The sequence below is a fragment of the Akebia trifoliata genome, chromosome 3 (assembly GCF_017979445.1).
Source record: "Akebia trifoliata isolate Shusen 1 chromosome 3, ASM1797944v1, whole genome shotgun sequence".
Lineage (NCBI taxonomy): Eukaryota > Viridiplantae > Streptophyta > Magnoliopsida > Ranunculales > Lardizabalaceae > Akebia > Akebia trifoliata.
This window is the reverse complement of record NC_141377.1, coordinates 792,567-810,647: the sequence shown is the minus strand read 5'-3', so window position 1 is coordinate 810,647 and position 18,081 is coordinate 792,567. Positions and strand designations below refer to the sequence as shown.

Below are 18,081 nucleotides of genomic sequence, written 5' to 3'. Positions count from 1 at the left end.
GTTTAATAATTTGATACTGAAGATCCAAGTCTCCGGTATCATCACCCAAAGACTTTACCAACTAAGTTAGTGGGCATGAACAATTTCAATAAACTTTTACCTATAGATTTTACACTTTTATATCTTTGTATTTTATCAAATTTTGTCCATGAGACCATTTGAAAGATTAAAGAGCTATCAATCGATTGGGATCTATTTAAAATCAATTTAATAAAGATTGGATCAGACCTTGGACCAATCCAAAAAGAATCAGATTGGATCCTTGTTCAATGTGGTTTTTATCAGATCTCAATACTAGGTTCCAAGTCCATATTGGATCAAATAAGATTCCAAATATAAATATAGATACATTCCATATCTTTAACCAAAATATATAATATAAAAACACTTTCCTTACTAATAAGATTTTAACTCTTACTAAGGGTCTTGACATCAAATGGATTATCACATTTGCAAACCAACACCACATACCTCTAGATTTCATGAAAAAACTAGGGGCCTGTGTGGATACACCTCTCCGTGCAAGAGCAAAAGCTCAATCACTCCACGCAAGAGCAAAAAATCTCTCCGTGGAAGAGCAAGTCCTTGAAGCTTCTCCACAAAGAGCAAAAAACCACTCCCCGCAAAAGCAAAAATCTCTCCACGCCAAAGCAAAAATCTATCCAAATGTTTACTAGCTCCCCGCAAGAGCAGAAGTCGTCAAGAAGCTCTATCCAAACGCAGTGTAGTTTCCCAAAAAAAAATTTCAAAACAAATTGGGCTTGACCCAAGGTTTTGAAAATGGGCCACAACCAAAATTCCGCGGAAATCCCATCTGGGTTACCACATTGGCAATCCAGCACCTTGGGCTGTCAATGGATTGGGTCTGGTCAGATCGGGGTCAATTTAGTACTGACCCAATAAGAATTGGATTGGATTCGAGATTGATCCGATAAATATTGGATTGGGCTCTTAATGGATCCGATCCATTAAATATTATATGGAGCCCAACCCAATTTTATATACAAACTCTAAATAAATTTCGTATATCTCAACAAATAGATGATGTAATTTTTATATTTTCTAAAATATTATCGGACAACCGACCCCTAGCAGATCAGGAAATGGTTGATTGACAAGAATCGATTTGGTATTTTATCGGATCCCAATCAAAACCCAAATCCTCAATCCATATCTGAAATTATCGGTTTGGATCTCATGTCTGCTTCCGATCCAATAACAGCATATCACGTGGCATCACTTCAATTCCGCGCAAAAGCAAAAGCTCAATCTCTCCCCGCAAGAACAAAAAACATCTCCACAGAATAGGTTCTTAGAATTTCTCAACAAAAAGCAAAAAACCCCTTCTCGCAAGAGCAAAAACCTATTCAAAAGTTTGTTAGCACCCCGCAAGAGCAAAAGTCGTTAAGAAGCTCTATCCAAACGCATACAACATTTCCATCATGTAAGTTTGATGGGCTTGGAAATCGAATATGGGCTTTTCTTGAAGCCCATTACTAAATGAGATTTATTTTCTCCATCTTTTCTCTCTAATTTCAGCTCTCTCCTTTCATGCCCACTAATGGCGATTGCAGGCTTGGGATTTGCGTACAGAAGCAATTTTCCTTTTCGACCACCTCCCTACATTTACTGCGTTCGCAAGGTTTCACATCTTCTACGAAACCCTAGTTTTTTCGAAACCTTTAATGGCGGATTTGACCTCTCATGAACTACTCTCTTAAATATTTTCTTCTATTTAGGTTCGAAGAAGGTCTGTTTCAGTAGTGGAAACCCTAGCAGAACCAGAGGGTTTCTTCAAGGACGACAGTCATGATTCGGTTACTTCGAATGAAAAAGGTGAGCTACTGAGTTAGGTTTTTCTTAGTTTGAAATCTCTTAAATAGGAATTTGAGCTCTGTATCAGTTTTTCTCATAATTTGACTTGGGTTTGAAAATTTATTGGTGAAGTAGTTAAGAGTGATGCCAAGGAGCCCGAGTGGAAGAAATTGAATGCTAAAGATCTTGGAATTACAAATTCCATGATTTCAAAGTCGACCAAAGTGGTTCTAACTGGACTACGAAAAAAAGGTTTAATTTTTTTACATAATATTAAGTTTTTATCTAATTCCATTAGAAACTCTAAATTCTTTGCTTTTCTAGTTGTAGTTGAACAATCACCAACAACAAATATAAAAATTAGGAATTATTAATCCAATTCAATTGATACATTTGGTAGGATATGAAGTCTACCTTGTTGGAGGTTGTGTGAGGGATCTCATTCTAAAGCGGACTCCGAAAGACTTTGATATCATAACTTCAGCTGAACTCAAAGAAGTATGCTTCTTCTTCTTTTTTTTCAAATATATTTATTGTTTTTTCAAGTTATTGTATTATCGACTCATTAGTTTAATTTTTCATTGTGGATATCTTGTTAATTCAAATCATAATATGTGAAGCTTTAAACTGATTAGGATAAAAATTTATACCATTTGTAGGTAGTGCGAACATTCGGACGGTGTGAAATAGTTGGAAAACGGTTTCCCATATGCCATGTCCACGTTAATGATACCATTGTGGAGGTTTGTCTTTGAGTGCTTCATAATACCTTTGTTTAGTTTGTTATTGAACAAGGAATTAGCTTACCGGGATGCTTGGTCAAAGCTTTTCATTTTGATCAAAAATTGTTTATTTTGCAATCGTATGGCGTTTTATTCTTTGTCTGCCTAAACATTAATTGTGACTCTCTTATAAGATAGGTGTCAAGTTTTAGCACCTCCAAAAGAAAATCAAGTAGAGAGTTACGTAATTTTTTTAGAAAGCCGCCTGGCTGCAATGAGCATGATCATCTTCGGTGGATGAATTGTTTGGGACGGGATTTTACAATTAACGGGTCGGTTACTAATTTAATCTACCTTATTAGTTATCTAATTTATGTAATTTCTCTGGTTGATTTACATTTCTTATTTAATTGTTTATGTAATTTCTCCGTTAACGCTTCTCTATGTAGGTTGATGTTTGACCCGTATGCAAAGCTAGTATATGACTACATGGGTGGCATGGAAGACATTAAAAAGGCTAAAGTGTGCATGTATCTCTTAACAGTATCAGTTTTATTGTATTAGTTCATACTTGTTGCCATGTTCATGCCGTGCTCATCTCATCCATTCTTTGTCCATAGGTTCGAACCGTGATTCCTGCATATACTTCATTCCAGGAGGATTGTGGTAAGTATTTGTCTTCTTATTTGGTGTGGTTTTTTTGCTTATAAATGAATTTGCTTGCTTAGTTACTTGTATGTAATGGTGGATACCGATGTTATGTCATCTTTTTCTGCCCATATCTACAAAATAAGTAGCTCCTAACACCGTTAATTACCATATGTTCAGCTCGCATTTTACGTGCGGTCAGAATTGCTGCTCGTTTAGGGTTTCATTTTACCAGGGAAACAGCTCATTCTGTGAAAGATTTGTCTTTCTCAATATTAAGACTTGACAAGGTGCTTAAAATACTACCTCTTACTGTTATACTATGACTTCTCTCCCTTAATTATATGAAACATTTGCTTTATCCCCCAATCTCTTGTCGCTTTGAAAACTTTTCACAGGGAAGGCTTCTCATGGAAATGAATTATATGCTGGCATTTGGGTCTGCAGAAGCTTCTTTGAGACTACTCTGGAGGTTTGGGCTCCTGGAGATACTTCTACCCATTCAAGTATGGAGTTCTTTTTTCATTTATTCCAATGTTATTGTTTGATTTATAAGTATCTATGCACCCGAACACCCAAACAATTTCCTCAGTGGAGTTGAAATCACCTATCCCCACTTTTACCATAAAAAAATGTATCTATGCACCTAACGTTTTCTAAGATTGTGATTTCTGCACAACACAGGCAGCGTATTTAGTTTCCCAAGGTTTTCGGAGGCGTGATAAGAGGTCAAACATGCTTTTGGTAAGTTCAAGTACTATCCATTTCAATTTAACATTCTCTCTCAAAATAATCTACTTCTTGTGAGTTCTGCAGCTCTCAGTTTTACCTGCTTTTCTATTTGTTTCTTGTTCTTAACTAATGTACTTTTTCATCTTGTTTCTTGCTAAGTTAAAAAGCACCTAAGCACATTAAGAAATCCTAGTTGTTAAGAAGCACCTAAGCATCTTGTTTGTAATTGTTAATCTTTGATTAACCAATACAATTGGGTTCTTTTCTGGTTTAATGGTAGGATTAGTCTGTTAAAGTCTTGTAGGACACATGGTCCTAAATCTTAGTTACAACATACATTTTTTATTTTAGTAATGTTGACTGTGCAGGAATGATGTATGCTATGGAAGTTTAACAGCGTCGCCTTCCAAGGACATTGTTTGTGGAAATTGACATTGTTTTTAGTTTACGAGTAATTTTGGCATCATTGCTTCTTAAATGTTGATAGTGAATGCAGATTGCAGACCTCTTTTTTTCTTTCTTCTGTTTTAAATGGCTTCCTCTAGAAGCTTATGTACTGTTTTTGTTACATTCTTCGATCTTCTGTGTGGATTATAGAAGGTTACAATCTGAAGCATATATTTTTATAATCGTCTTGTTATTTTTATGCAGTCACTATTTTCTAACCTGGATATACTTCTGGCGCCTGACAGGCCATGCCATGGTAGCCTATGGTAAGAATTTTACTAACAGCTCAATCCTTATTTTTCCCTCATATTCAAGTTGTTGGGAATTTGGATTAAAGATTATTTGTTTATTCTTATCTGTATTAAGTACTTTGCCTGTGTTCTCTCTCCTTTAATTGCAACACTCGTCTGCCACCACAGAACGTCCTGAATCCAATTTTCAGAACAAGGGATATGTAGACCAGGTGTTTTTTTGAGAGTTATAGCACAAATGGACTCCACAGTAAGGTAGGACTCAAAAATGGGTCACGACAAAAATTAGTTGACTCATTATGAATCGCAATCCAAAACATTTCTGAAACATTGTACTTGGCCAAAACCGAGATGTACTGCCAAAACCTTTCAAAACAGGAACTTTGAACCATGTCTAATATCTTTTAAAATATTCTTTGAATGAAAAGAATTCTTGAGACAATCTTGGCGTCAGTTATATCACTTCATTTTCGAATGAAAATGTTATCATCTCTTATTAATAGTCCCAATTCTCTATCTCCCAAAACTTTGTTGATGGATATGCTTTTTTTTACCATTTGTGTTATAGATAATGTCAGTAGAAAGATCCACTATTTTTTTTTTCTTTCTACTATTTAAGATTTAAGAAAAACAAAAAAAAACGAACATAGGAGTCATTTTTTGAACTGTAAATCTGCCTTGTGTTTTTATCCAAATCGTTATTTGAATAAAGACAGGCATTATCTAAAATCAGGGTCCTCCAGAAGTGCATTCACGCTAGTAAAATAGTTATTGAGAAAGAATATATGTCTAAAGCATGAAATTAAAAATGCTTGTAGAATACAACTTTTATGATTTAAAATTGTATGAATCAATTTGTGTTGTTACCTGTTCCCTTAAAATTTGAATAATTAGCATATATTTTTCTGGCACTAGTTTGTAATCCAACAAATTGATTTATAATATCCTTCTATATCTATAGAACATGAATGGATGTATGTTTACCCTTTGTAGGGTTGGGATCTTGGCATTCCATAAAGCAATGGTGGACCATCCTAGGGATCCTTTGGTAATTGCCGCTTTTGCCCTTGCTGTTCACAATGGAGGAGATCTGTTAGAAGCAGTAAACATAGCAAGGAGGATCTCCCAACCGCACAATGATACTTTCCATGAATTATTAAAACCTCAGGGGCTGGACTCAAATGAGGCATTGATGGATGAGGTCGTGGATCTCGCAATGTCAGTGAAAACTGCTTTGGATATGATGACAGATGAAACTTTTGTCTCCCAAGCCATGATTGACTACCCGCAGGCTCCTTACTCAGATCTGGTGAGTACCCATCTCTTCTTAGTGGCCATACTCAGATGAGTCTTTTTTTTTTTTTTTGTCCAATTCAAAATATATATATATCAGAGAAATCGAATGTTCATGGTTTGCAAAACTTGCATGTTGGGGATACACACAGGACATCAGGACCATTAAGTTTACAGGTCTTTGCCAAGATGGGTCCTTGTTAAGAGTTAAACTGATCCTTATGGACTGATTGCCAAAGTGTTGGCCTTCAATTGTTTAAAAAAAATTGTAATGCACTGATGCGTGATGATTATGATCATCTTATTAGATAGATATTTGACTCTGGGGATTTCCTAAGTGAGATGAACTGGTGTGTGACCCCATAATCACCAAAGTGAGATCCCATGCGATTGTTCCTCAGATTTCTTCTTTTGATGGCCTTTCATAACTCTAGGTCCCACTTCTATAGTCAGTCTCTGTCCTTGAAAGGGGACAAGGGCACAAAATTTTGAATTTCCTTTCTTTCTTTTTTTTTCTTTTTTCTATATTGAAGGTGTTAGAACTAGCCATCAGAGTTTGTGTGGTTTGAAGAGGCTCATGAACCTCCTATACATCCACAAACACCATAAGGGAATGTTTCTTTACACAATATTGCCAGTCCCAAGAGGGGGCAGAGGGAACTGAGGCTTACGTTCCTACATCGCCTTCAAACCAACCCCAAAATTTCAGGATAAGGCTTTGATGAGGATGACGGTGCTCCCGATCGTAGTTTCACAGAAGAGGGTCTCAAAAGGTTTTTGAAAAAATTCCATGAAACCCAAATTGCAGTTATGTTCATTTCAATGGTTGGGGCTCATTTATGTTCAACACTCTTTAACCGATTTGCAGGTATTTATCCCACTAAATTTATATTTGAGGGCATGGAAGCTTTTTGAATGTGTGAAGAGTGGTAAAGAGAAGGGATTTGTACCAAAGCGTGGGAAAAGGATCGATTATGAGTACTTAACCTTGGGGAACCTCGCAGAAGTACGACATACATTTGCAAGGGTTGTTTTCGACACTGTTTACCCTCTCAATCCAAACCAACAAGAAGGTTCATAAATTTTTATTGAGGACAAGAGGGAAGGCATCAAAGATGAAAGGGTCATGAGCTTCTACATCTAACGATTTTGATTTGTGTTCCTCATAAAGCACGGTACGAGCTCAACTTGTTGCAGGAAAAGAGAAGGCATCGGCCAGAAGACACTGAGCTCATGGAAGAATAGAGTTTTGAATCAAGTCAACGCCATGTGACTGACAGGTCCACTCTCATATGTGCAAGAATGTTTATTGATTTTTAGAACTCCATGAAATACAAATTGTTGTTCAAAAATCAACCAAACCCATTGTCTTAAAAAGCAGAATCATAAATCGCCAAATGACTATACTATTGTTTTGCTTTATAAACAATATTTTAAATGAAATTAATCAAATTTCTCTACGTCAAACTGAAGAACCTTACTGATAACCTAACTAAGCTAGATTCCTACAATTTGTTTCTACCAGATACACTGAATTTTTGAAAGTATATCATTGAGAAGCCATTCTGACATATGCCGATAACCCTCTTGTGTGAGATGAATACCATCCCAATGAATGTGTTGAGCAGGGTTTGGGCAAACTGGGACTCCCGGAGATCCACACATCCTTCCACCGTTGTAATTGTACGGGCCTCCAATTCCACAGCACGCCTTCAATAGTGAAGACGCTTCGAAGCCTAATCACAGAGACATCAATGAAACAGTTATAAGTAGTTAGTTCCCCTTCAATGTAAGATTTTCGACATATTTCTTCTAGTGCCAAAGCAGGGTAACTCACCGAGAGAAGGGCCACGATGAAGGACAGATTGAAATGCTGTGTAGTAGTCACCGTACACTATGACAGCTTGAGGAAACTCCTGCCTTAGCTCTGTGAGGGCACTTTGGAGGTAATTGTTGTGATATATTGCGAATCCGTTCAAACTTCTTAGGCACTTCATATCATCGTAAGCGCTTGGGTCACTACTAGGAAATGAAGTAAGGTAGATTGGTATGCATCCAACCGGAAAATTTCCTGGAACAACAATTCGAGTTGCACCAGCATGAATGACCTCCTGCATCAATGTAACAAGCAATATTACGACTCAAAAACTGTCATAAAAGTCATAAAAAGAATTTGATAATGGGACAAAGAAACTTACTCTAACAGCATTAGTTATTGCTCCAACAACATAGGGCACATAGGTTTGAATCTCCTCAATGGGTTTGCCTTGGAAGAAGGCGTAGTTGTAATCATTTCCTCCAATCTCCCCAACAAATACAAGAGCCCGTTCGAGTCTCTTTGCACATTCTGAATAATCAATCAAAGTTAGAAACGTTACTTCAATTAATAATAATTTTGAACCAAAACTTGATTGTTTGGTAGAATCTAACTAGGTACCAGCATGTGTGTGGCAGATAGAGTTGAGATGATTGTTGAACCAGTAGAGTTGGGTACTTAGAGGATTGTTGCTTGATGGGGCATGAATGTTCCTTGCTGCGAAAAATGAATTATCAAGTGCAGTACTTCCTGCCACAGCGAAATTGACTCCATGATCGATTGGCACATTTGGTTCCAAATAAGGGTTGAGGAGAGGAAGTTGAAGTGCCATAGCTGAAAACAGAAATCAAGTATAAAGTAAGCCATGGATTGTAATAATGTATGTGGGGCAATAGGAGCTCCCATCCCATAGCCGGGCTACTTGGAGATATTTTATTGTCAATCCAAGCAAATGTCTTTGATCATTCTTGGAAATGGAGCATTCTATTAGGGAAGGAATATGATGGTTATGTACATCCCAGGCAACTTACATCTAATAATGTAAGACTTTGACGTTTGTCAAGACATGCGTTAGAAACCCCCAATAGGGTCACAACTATATGAGGACATGTTTATGAAGCAAATTTGAGTAACTTTTATCCAGAATCTCGTTATTCTACCAAGATTTATGGTTGATTTGATTGTCGGAGTGTAATCAATGGGTAGAAAGGTACAAGCAATGTTATCAAATAACAATTATTTTATATTTATTGCAAAATTGTAACTAAATATTATCCTTTCAATGAGTTCATCTGTAAATATGGGTGGCGTTCGGAGACCCTAAAGAGAAGCATACATTTTTTCAGTGTATGGGTTGAAAGTTTTGGAATGGGCTGATTTTTTGTGAAGATATAGGGATCATCCTCACCAAAAATCAGCCCATTTCAAAAATTCTAACCACATCAAATCGGACGGTCCACGATCTTCAACTTGTAAACTAGGATTAGAAGTTTCGGAATGAGCTGATTTTTTGTGACGATGATTTTTATGGTGAAAAGATCATCCTCAAAAAAAATCAGTTCATTCCAAAACTTCTAACCCTTATTTTGATTTTCTTTACATATATACTATTTTGTATCCGAATTCATTTTTAACTATTTAAATTATGTTGTATACTAACAATAACAAAGAAATAGAAGTTCAATATATATATATATATATATATATATATAGATATTCTTGCTTGGATGGCAACCAAGAAAGAAAGAAAAGATAAGAACACAGGAAGAAATGCATTACTTAAAAAGAAAAAAATAACATAAAACATGTGCCTCAACCAAAAGAGGTATGCCTCGCACTGAGACGAACGACTTTTAGGTGCCTCATGGTTTTAAGCGTAAGTTTAGTTGCTTTTATGTTTGAATCTTATGCCTCAGGACGTTTTTAATGAGTCTCATCCTGATGTGTGGTGTGCCTTGAGATGTAAACCTCACAATCCTCTAAAAATACTAGGTATAAGATTGAAGAGGTTATACGTGATCATAGAGAATAAAGAAATTTGTGCCAGCAAGAGGTTTGTAGGTTTGTATTGACACAACAGATCATATGGGTGCATGGCAGTAAGGTGTTATAAGCATGGTTTTCGAACTCGTTTTAATATCTCGTCCGCGAGCGAGATTGCATCGTCTTAGACGAATTTTCCGATACATTATGCATTGACTTGTCTATCCATCTTGTTGGTGGATGATACCGAGACGTATTAGATGAGTCGTCTTGGTCTTGGACGAGATTTAAAACCATGGTTATGAGTCAAACATAATAGACTTACCAATATAGTCAATCATCAAAAGGCCATTGGAGCATCGACCAGTAGGCCTATTGAAGAAAGTCTCTCCGTAGGGAAGGCGAGCAGCATACGATGCAGCACCAGCAGGGCCCTCACGAATAAGATTCCCGACATCGGATATTGAATCTCCAAACTGGTATAGAGATTCAAAGGGACAGATTCTGTCTTGGGCAGTAGAAACAAGAAAGAAAGAACATGTGCTCAAGATCAACAGAAACAAATGGAGAAGGGAAGCCATTGTAGAAGAAGAAAGAAAATGATAGTTGGGCTTTGTTTTTATAGAGAAGAGGGCATGGAAGTGAGATTGTGAGACAGTTCTATTTGTAATAGGAGAGAAGAATGAATGCGAGCCTCACGAGCACAAATTTTGACATATGGGTATATATGAAAACCTGCTATAACCGGTTTCATCCACGTGTCGGTCCCAAAAAGAGTTATTAGGCGAACAGAACTTGTAGTTTTAATCTTTGTGCGAGGTAATGTATCCAACGAGGAGAAGTCGTAGTCGTGGTGGTAATTTAGTTAGTTTGTTCAAATCTAAGTTGGATACTTGAAGGGGAGTAATGTGAATAAGATTGTGACAACTGGAAAGATAATTATAGACTTTGTTTTAAAACGTCAGCATAAATATTTCTTTGACATCAGCAGAGATTTCCTAAGATCTGTTACAGTTCCGAATCTTTAGGAATTGTCCGTATCAGAAGTCAAAAACAGGAACACCAGTTGACGTTGACCACATAGATTCTCCTTTCTATTAAAATAAATAAATAAATAAAAGTGGCTGAGATGGGCACATGTACGAATCCGAAGGAAATATATGTCTTTCCTCCATCTCACAGACTTCTTCAATACACGTGGCACACAAATTTATTGGCATTGGGATGTCCATTGCGAGAAATTTATATGAAAACCAGCTACAACCTGTTTTAAAAAATGAAGGGTCTGATCCATGAATGTAAACCTGGAAAGATCCTATAGATACTTGTGTTGATCTGAGACCCTCTTCAGGAATCACAGAAATCAACAAATGATTATAAAAATAAAAAAAACATAATAGTAGAAGAAACCACACCCATAAATAAAGAGAGCTGCTATTGACAGACTTTTGCTAATGCCACCCCAAGTGTGCATTAATTCTTTGGTGATTAAATATGATGAATAGGGGTGGCATTTGCAAAAGTTGGTGTGGCAATGGAACCTCTCTAAATAAATAATAGGCTGCTGTTTCTGTCAAGCATTCAATGTCTTATGATTCAGCTTCCTTACTTCAGACAAAGCACTATGCAGGAGATCTCTCTCGTGCTTTGCTGCAACAGTAAAATATTTGGTTGAATCAATAACTTCTGCAGCAATTAGATGTAGAAGAAGAAGAAGAAGGAGAAAATAGTGAAATACCCCAAGTCAGCCTTTCATTATTGTAGGGGGTTTCTCTTCCAAATCACCTAACATGTCAAATTGAATCCATGGTCTTCTTTACTATCAAATCCCCATGGACCAAGGGATTTGATAAAAAATGATTCTCTCAAATTCAAAAAATACCAGCAAAGAAAAATCTCTCTCTCTCTCTCTCTCTCTCTCTCTCTCTCTCTCTCTCTCTCTCTAACCTTCCTCATTCTCCAATCTCGGTTAGTGAAGAAGTAAAGAGCTTATGCCTCCACGAGTGAAGCTGCCACTGGAGGAGCAGGAAGAGCAGCAGCAGGAGCAACACCACCAGTTGTCGGCCTGAACATTGGAAACACGCAATTTAAAATTATATACAAAGGCCAATGGACACCTTTCTTATCTCGCAGTAACTACAAGTCTTAAAACACAATTTAGAAGCCTTGATAAGATACTTACAGGCCAACGAACACCTTAAAAGCATCATAGATTCCCCATTGTGCCCCCGTGAGGGTTCCAATCATTACAATACGAAGAGGAAGGCCACGGGTAAAGAGACCCCATAAACCTAGCTTCTTCACAGCCTGCAACAACACACAAACAAAGTGATCATCAAACAAACAAAATAGGGTGAGAATGAACACAGAGCATATGGAAGCACTGCAGTGGAGAGAAAAGATGGCTCACATCACCGACAGTAGCCCCCTTGGCATTGTTGAGAAATGACACAAGATTGTCGGCAGGGTGAGAAACAATAGCACAGAGAACACCAGCAACATAACCACCAGCGAAGCTGATACCCAGCTGCAGAGATTTACTGCACTGGTCCTTCGGTGTCGGGATAGCGTACTTGTACAACATCTCCACAATGGTCTCAAAAGATGCAAATTTCATCATGGTGTCTGAAAAATCACAGTAATTAGCAGAAGGAAAGCACAACCAGACTTGTTGATAGGGGTGTGACACAGAAGTCAGAACCAAGCAAAAGACAAGTAATTGGTTTATGAGACGTAATAATCTAACAACCCCCTCTGGCATACGCTCCCATCACAGAACCATAGATCATTTGCCTCAAGATACACAAGAAAAGATTTATGGTTCTGCGTATCCCGAGGTAAATGACCTACGGTTCTGTGATGGGGGTGTCAGAAAATCATTATTCTTGGTTTATTGCAGAAAGGATGAACAGTCTTTTCAACAGACACGCTTCTCTTTTAAAATCTTGGTGGTTTCTTTTTTAAGACCTGAGATGAAGTCATCAAATTAAGGAAGTCTCTAAGGCCAAAGAACAGCACAATTGGAGGACTGCTCTCTCCCTAAAATATGGCTATTTGCCTCTCACTGTCCAAAAAGTAATTAAATTGGATGCTCATATCAATTCGATATGGACCATAAAATATCCTTTACTTTGAAGCCACAACATTCATTACACTTAACAATCACTTTTTTCTCCAGAAAATATACATTTAGCTTACAGTTTATGAAAATATTTAAATTATTTGGACTATGATCAAACCAATGTCCTTATATGAAAATGGGATCAATTCGATATGGACCATAAAATATCCTTTACTTTGAAGCCACAACATTCCTTACACCTAAAAATGACTTTTTTCTCCAGAAAATACACATTTAGCTTACAATGTACGAAAATATTTAAATTATTTGGACTATGAACAAACCAGTGTCCTTGTATGAAAATGGGAGGCATGCCAATGATAAAGGTAATGGCACGTGAGTCACATAAAGAAAAAAATTCAGTTACCTAGGAACTGACAAGCATTGCGCAGCAATCTTAAGCTAATAGAGTTGGAATCCAAAAGAAGGCTACCAGATTAGCACATGTGCGCACCTAAGAGTACATATGGCCCCACCCAATAAGGAACAGAAAAATCCATAGCTCATCATAGGAAACAGCTAAACTTATGGGAAACGAAAAAACATAGCAAAACAAAATGGGTCTCATTACATCAAAACAAAGCATACAAATCTGGGGGAAAACAAGGAAAGTCATACATTGCATAAATACCCAAGCAAACTAAACACAAGCTTAATAGTCCAGTTCCCCACATCATAAAACCAAAGATTTAACAATGCCAATTCGAACAAATAAATGAGGAAATTGAATAAAACCAGAGAAAGCTGAATTAGTCATCACTACTACTAGCTCTTGAAAAAATAGCTTCTACGGAAAAGAAACTTACTAATCAGAGTAATAAACAAGAAATAGCTTATGGAAATATTTTTAGCTTACATGGAATCTGACGCCCCCAAAGAGGAACAAGCCCTTTGTACAACCTGTAAATATTTGACAATAAATCAGAAAGAAACTACTTGCCTTTACCTTGTAGAAACCTACCACTAGATCACTGAAGCCAAAACTAAAAATGGATATAACCACAATACCCAAGATAGCCTTCAGATCTGACAAACTTGGGAAGCCCATCAGACAGCCCTCTAGCAAATCCAGGCTGAGTTTGGACCCGGACCTTCACTGCCTCCATAGGACAAAGGGCAATATCAGCAATCACTTCGGCAGATGCAGAACCAGCAAGGTAAATCAAGGTCTTGTATTTGGCTGCATATTCAGGCCCAGCAATGTCAGAGTAGTACTTCTTAAAGAACTCGTAGAACCCAAACTTGCAAGCGCCTTGTGCGCTGTAACCAAGCAGGGTTGGCACCCAACCCCTGAAGAAACCTCTAATGCCCTGCTCTTTAAGCAGAATTCCAAAACCAGACGATATGCTCTTGTACTTTGCAGGATCAATCTGAATATTAGCACAAACACAATTCAAGAAGGGAAACTAGAACCATGAAGAAGATCAAGAGAAGTCTTTAAATTTACAACAGTTGGGGCATTGGAGCCTCCAAAAGAAAATGAAAAATAGCACAAGAAGAAAAAAAATGAAAATTATCAAACCTTTCTAGGGTTGAGGCTCTCCAACAACATCAACATGACCGTTAGGATTCAAGGAAAAACATAGATTTCCTAGAGATCAGTTCCAATCTTCCAGGGATCAACACAATTCCTAGGGGTACATTTTTCTTGGGAATCCCTGACATCCTAATGGTCGCATTGATGGAGAGCCTCAACCGTCGCATTTTCCAAATCAAATAAAAGGACTGGTCTCAAAGTTGAAACAATAAAGAGATTAATTTCCCCAAAATTATTCCTACTCATCCTATAGTTGGGTATCTGGTGATTTAAACACAGACCAAAAATAACGGAAAGTGTATATTTGTGGCATAGTGTTTGAATCCTCATTTATGGATGTCCTCAGTGTAGGGTGAGTTCAGATAGCTTTTTGGAACTTGAAAATGGGATTAAAAACAAAAACAAAAACAAAAACAAAAAAACCCTTAAACAGGAAAACAAACTTCATATGCAGATGTTAAAACCAAAATCAGGAGAAATCAATACCTTTCAAACCCAACTAGTGCACAGATGGAACCATCCAAATCACATATAAAGACTAATTCAGCTCATAAGTATAATTCTGTTACAATATCAAATAGGTTATAAATCTAGATGAAGCTCCCAATGATAGCCATATAAGAATCAAGAAAAAGCTCTAGTTCAAAGTTCAAACCATATTTGATTGAATAGTAAGCCAGATCGAATGATAAGAGTATGAGCTACAATAATATTAGAAATGTGGAACTAAATACACATATCTCCATGATTGATTCTAGGACAGATTCAACATGCATCTCAAGCACGTGAATAACACACATCCTAAGAATGGTCCAACAGATCCCAATGTATTGATGGCACGTATCCCAATACTAATTCAGTACCTATCTTGAGGTAAAGACGTGACCTTCAACAAAATCCCATGTTATTCTTTCTCTTATTCTCCTATTTACTTCTAGTGTGTATAATTTCACCAACCAAGATAATTTTTCTGAATGGGAATCGAGGGAACGGCATCCATAAATCACCCCCCCCCCATTAACACTTTGTTTGGATTGAGAGAAATGAAGAGAAAAGAAACTCATTAAAAGGGTAGATTTGTCATTTTTAGTGCTCTTATTAGTCATGAAGATTTCTTTTCTCTCTGATTTGGACAGGAAAAACTAACCCGCTTATCTCTACATTATTTTTATTCTCTCTCCTCACTTAACAATCCAAACAAGAGAAACTCACTTTTTCTTTTCTTTTCTCTCCATTTCTCTCAATCCAAACACACCCTAAGAGATTGCGATTCCAAAAAAAATAAAAATAAAAAAACAAACAAACAGATCTTTAGCCATATATTTGAATTAAGAATCCCAAAGGAGTCGGTTAAAAGGGGGGGAAAATACTTAAAATCGCTCCAAAAAATGAGATCTTGGAAAATTGACGAAAATAAACCATTGCCATGGGCACGTAACCCTAATGCAACAGATATAACGCACAAAACATAAAATCTACACCGATTTCAAATTATCATAAAAGAGAGCTAAACATCAAAGAATAAACAATCATAAGTACTAAAAAGAGATCGAATCAAACGAAAATCCCAAATTAAGATATAAGAAACCAAGATCGATTGAAATCAGACCTGCATATTACATTTGACGAGATCTAGAGGAGTGACAGCCATGTGAGTAAGACCACAACTAGCGATCCCGCCTGCGGTACAAGCGGCGTAGAAAGTAGGAGAATACATCTCGATCTTGCCAGGCTCGCTTGGAGCGGGAATGACGAAACTCTTTGACACTCCATTTGACGAAGATTGTGGTGATGATGAAGGCAAGCTAGGGTTTCTACTGAGAAATTTCTCAAAATTTAGGTTTTTCTTCGTCGAAGAGGTGGAATAGAGGAATCTTGGGATGAGAGATTGGTGGGAGTTTTCAGATAACGCCATTAGAGCTGAGCTTAGATCCTTAGTTTCTCTTCCAAGGAAGAAGAAGAGAGGATTTGGAGAGAGCGATACAAGAGGAAGTCGGACTGATCGCTCGCTGTCCGACAACAGAAGAAAATGTGACTCCACGTTCACTGGAGGCCCGCCCCCCTTGGCGTCATATATACGAGATATGTAGGGGGATGAAAATGCCCTAAAACTAAAGGGAAAATTACTTAACGGACCCTGGCGGAGGGACTTCTTTTTTAATACCCCATAAGCTTTGGACGGTTTCTTAATAATATATTTAATAAACTTTTCTCTTCCTAGAGATACCTAACACCTCATCTCCCACATTTTTCACGATTGAATGCTCCAAACATTCAAACTTATAGTTTTTATCAAAAAATTAGATTTTTGACATCTCAATCAAGTTTTGGAGACTTAATTTCGACGAAAAGATTTATGAAGTAAGAATAAATCATTTTCAATCATTTTGAAGATATATATAAAAAATTAGGTGTGAAGACGAAATCTCATATGACGTCAATTCTTTGATATTTACCCCTAACAATCGATTTTCATGGTTCTTGATGCACTCAAATGATCAAAAATCATAAAGAAAAATAACCAAAGAGAAGGAAAAGATAGAGAAGACAAGAAACAATATTTGTTTACGGGATTTGTCCAAAACTCGAATTACGTCCCCGGGCTCCGAAGAGCCATTCCACTATTCTTCAAGCCATTACAGGATTTACAAACCCTATCCTTCTCTCCATTTCTTTTTTCTTTAGAGTCCCCTTAAATAGATAGAAAGAGAAATTCTAAAAGAAAACACAAACAAATCAAGATTCTTTACAAAATCTATCATTATCTAAAAATAGATATTCTCTAATCAATTTATGAGATTTTCTAATTTTGGATAAGATTACAATCTTAACTAAAAATATAATCAAGGATATATCAATACCTCGAGATATGCATTAATTATCGTGTGATCGATCATCAATATTCGTCTTATTTACACTATGTGTCCAATACCGATTTTATCCTTTCCACTAAGATTTTCTCACTTTTTTTTTTCTTAGTTTCTAGATGAAAATCGATCAAAAATGGATTTTTTTTGGGTTGAAATCATCTAAACAAGTTCTTATCTTAAGTTTTTAGTCGATCTTTCCATGTATTTTAGTAAAAAAAAACTCAAAGATTGAAAATGGGTAGGTTTTACCAGTGTTGAGTTCACCAGAACTTGATAGTAAATAAAAAGCGTCGAGCTTGATAGTAAATAAAAAGTAGTGAACTAGACAATAAAAATTGTAAACTCGACATTAAATAAAAAATTGTCAAGTTCGACAATAAGAATTGTGAACTCAACAATAATGAGGGATCATTAAGAAATAATTTTTTTATGAAATGTCCTATCAAGTTACCGTGCAAAACTTAGGAACTATTTAGAAAGAATCCCTTCCACAATAGTCCTTTAAGTAATTTTCTAAAAATTAAAAAGTAATTTAGGTGGCATGTACAATCGTACATGTATAAAAGAGTTTATTTATAATTTAAAATATTGATTAAAAGGTTTATATAGATTAGATAGTAAAAAATATATATTTTTATAATTTTGAAAATTAAGCACAGTCGTGGGGTTACAATTTTTTGGATTTTGACTAAAATAACACTGTTATGTTAAATTCAAATATAAAAGTGATGGCATTTATGACCACTCAAATGTTGATGTCAAACCATTTTTACTCAGCCTACTCTCTTTATAATAGTAAAGATATAAGAAGTATAGCCAATGCAAGGGATGAATAAAGTCAAATTC

General features: G+C 36.5%; 3 protein-coding genes across 5 annotated transcripts; 1 reads left to right on the top strand and 2 right to left on the bottom strand.

Annotated features, from left to right (window-relative positions):
* Positions 1-1,487: 1,487 nt before the first annotated feature.
* LOC147405343 (uncharacterized) lies at positions 1,488-7,368 on the top strand. 2 transcript variants are annotated; one of them, XM_086433091.1, is made up of 14 exons: positions 1,488-1,642; positions 1,740-1,836; positions 1,951-2,067; positions 2,216-2,313; positions 2,475-2,558; positions 2,736-2,869; positions 2,987-3,059; positions 3,158-3,203; positions 3,366-3,475; positions 3,584-3,691; positions 3,870-3,929; positions 4,569-4,630; positions 5,609-5,924; positions 6,777-7,368. In XM_086433091.1, the coding sequence occupies exons 1-14, from the start codon at positions 1,562-1,564 to the stop codon at positions 6,987-6,989; spliced, it is 1,599 nt and encodes a 532-aa protein (XP_086289217.1). In that variant the 5' UTR covers positions 1,488-1,561; the 3' UTR covers positions 6,990-7,368. The 2 variants fall into 2 exon arrangements, with proteins under 2 accessions (XP_086289217.1, XP_086289216.1); XM_086433090.1 differs by having other exon boundaries at positions 1,948-2,067.
* Positions 7,369-7,426: 58 nt separating this feature from the next.
* On the bottom strand, positions 7,427-11,302 carry LOC147405342 (SGNH hydrolase-type esterase superfamily protein). 2 transcript variants are annotated; one of them, XM_086433093.1, is made up of 5 exons: positions 10,033-11,302; positions 8,346-8,558; positions 8,107-8,255; positions 7,746-8,019; positions 7,427-7,644 (listed from the first exon to the last, which is right to left on the bottom strand). In XM_086433093.1, exons 1-5 carry the CDS (start codon positions 10,286-10,288, stop codon positions 7,427-7,429), a joined length of 1,110 nt encoding a protein of 369 aa, XP_086289219.1. In that variant the 5' UTR covers positions 10,289-11,302. The 2 variants fall into 2 exon arrangements, with proteins under 2 accessions (XP_086289219.1, XP_086289220.1); XM_086433094.1 differs by having other exon boundaries at positions 11,123-11,302.
* A 132-nt stretch (positions 11,303-11,434) lies between these two features.
* On the bottom strand, positions 11,435-16,420 carry LOC147405341 (mitochondrial phosphate carrier protein 3, mitochondrial-like). The gene is made up of 6 exons (XM_086433095.1): positions 15,975-16,420; positions 13,837-14,198; positions 13,685-13,728; positions 12,118-12,332; positions 11,890-12,014; positions 11,435-11,772 (listed from the first exon to the last, which is right to left on the bottom strand). Exons 1-6 carry the CDS (start codon positions 16,278-16,280, stop codon positions 11,697-11,699), a joined length of 1,128 nt encoding a protein of 375 aa, XP_086289221.1. The 5' UTR covers positions 16,281-16,420; the 3' UTR covers positions 11,435-11,696.
* Between the last annotated feature and the right edge of the window lie 1,661 nt (positions 16,421-18,081).

Excerpts from the sequence above, each read along its gene's own strand:
- LOC147405342 (XM_086433093.1), bottom strand. The coding sequence starts at position 10,288 with ATGGCTTCCCTTCTCCATTTGTTTCTGTTGATCTTGAGCACATGTTCT. Across the intron at positions 8,559-10,032 it reads TTTGATGATTGACTATATTG|CTATGGCACTTCAACTTCCT; the intron begins GTAAGTCTATTA and ends TTCTGTTTTCAG. Across the intron at positions 8,020-8,106 it reads CAATAACTAATGCTGTTAGA|GAGGTCATTCATGCTGGTGC; the intron begins GTAAGTTTCTTT and ends ACATTGATGCAG.
- LOC147405341 (XM_086433095.1), bottom strand. The coding sequence starts at position 16,280 with ATGGCGTTATCTGAAAACTCCCACCAATCTCTCATCCCAAGATTCCTC. Across the intron at positions 14,199-15,974 it reads TCGTCAAATGTAATATGCAG|ATTGATCCTGCAAAGTACAA; the intron begins GTCTGATTTCAA and ends GCTAATATTCAG. Across the intron at positions 11,773-11,889 it reads TTTAAGGTGTTCGTTGGCCT|GCCGACAACTGGTGGTGTTG; the intron begins GTAAGTATCTTA and ends TCCAATGTTCAG.
- LOC147405343 (XM_086433090.1), top strand. The coding sequence starts at position 1,562 with ATGGCGATTGCAGGCTTGGGATTTGCGTACAGAAGCAATTTTCCTTTT. Across the intron at positions 1,643-1,739 it reads ACATTTACTGCGTTCGCAAG|GTTCGAAGAAGGTCTGTTTC; the intron begins GTTTCACATCTT and ends TCTTCTATTTAG. Across the intron at positions 3,930-4,568 it reads AGAGGTCAAACATGCTTTTG|TCACTATTTTCTAACCTGGA; the intron begins GTAAGTTCAAGT and ends ATTTTTATGCAG.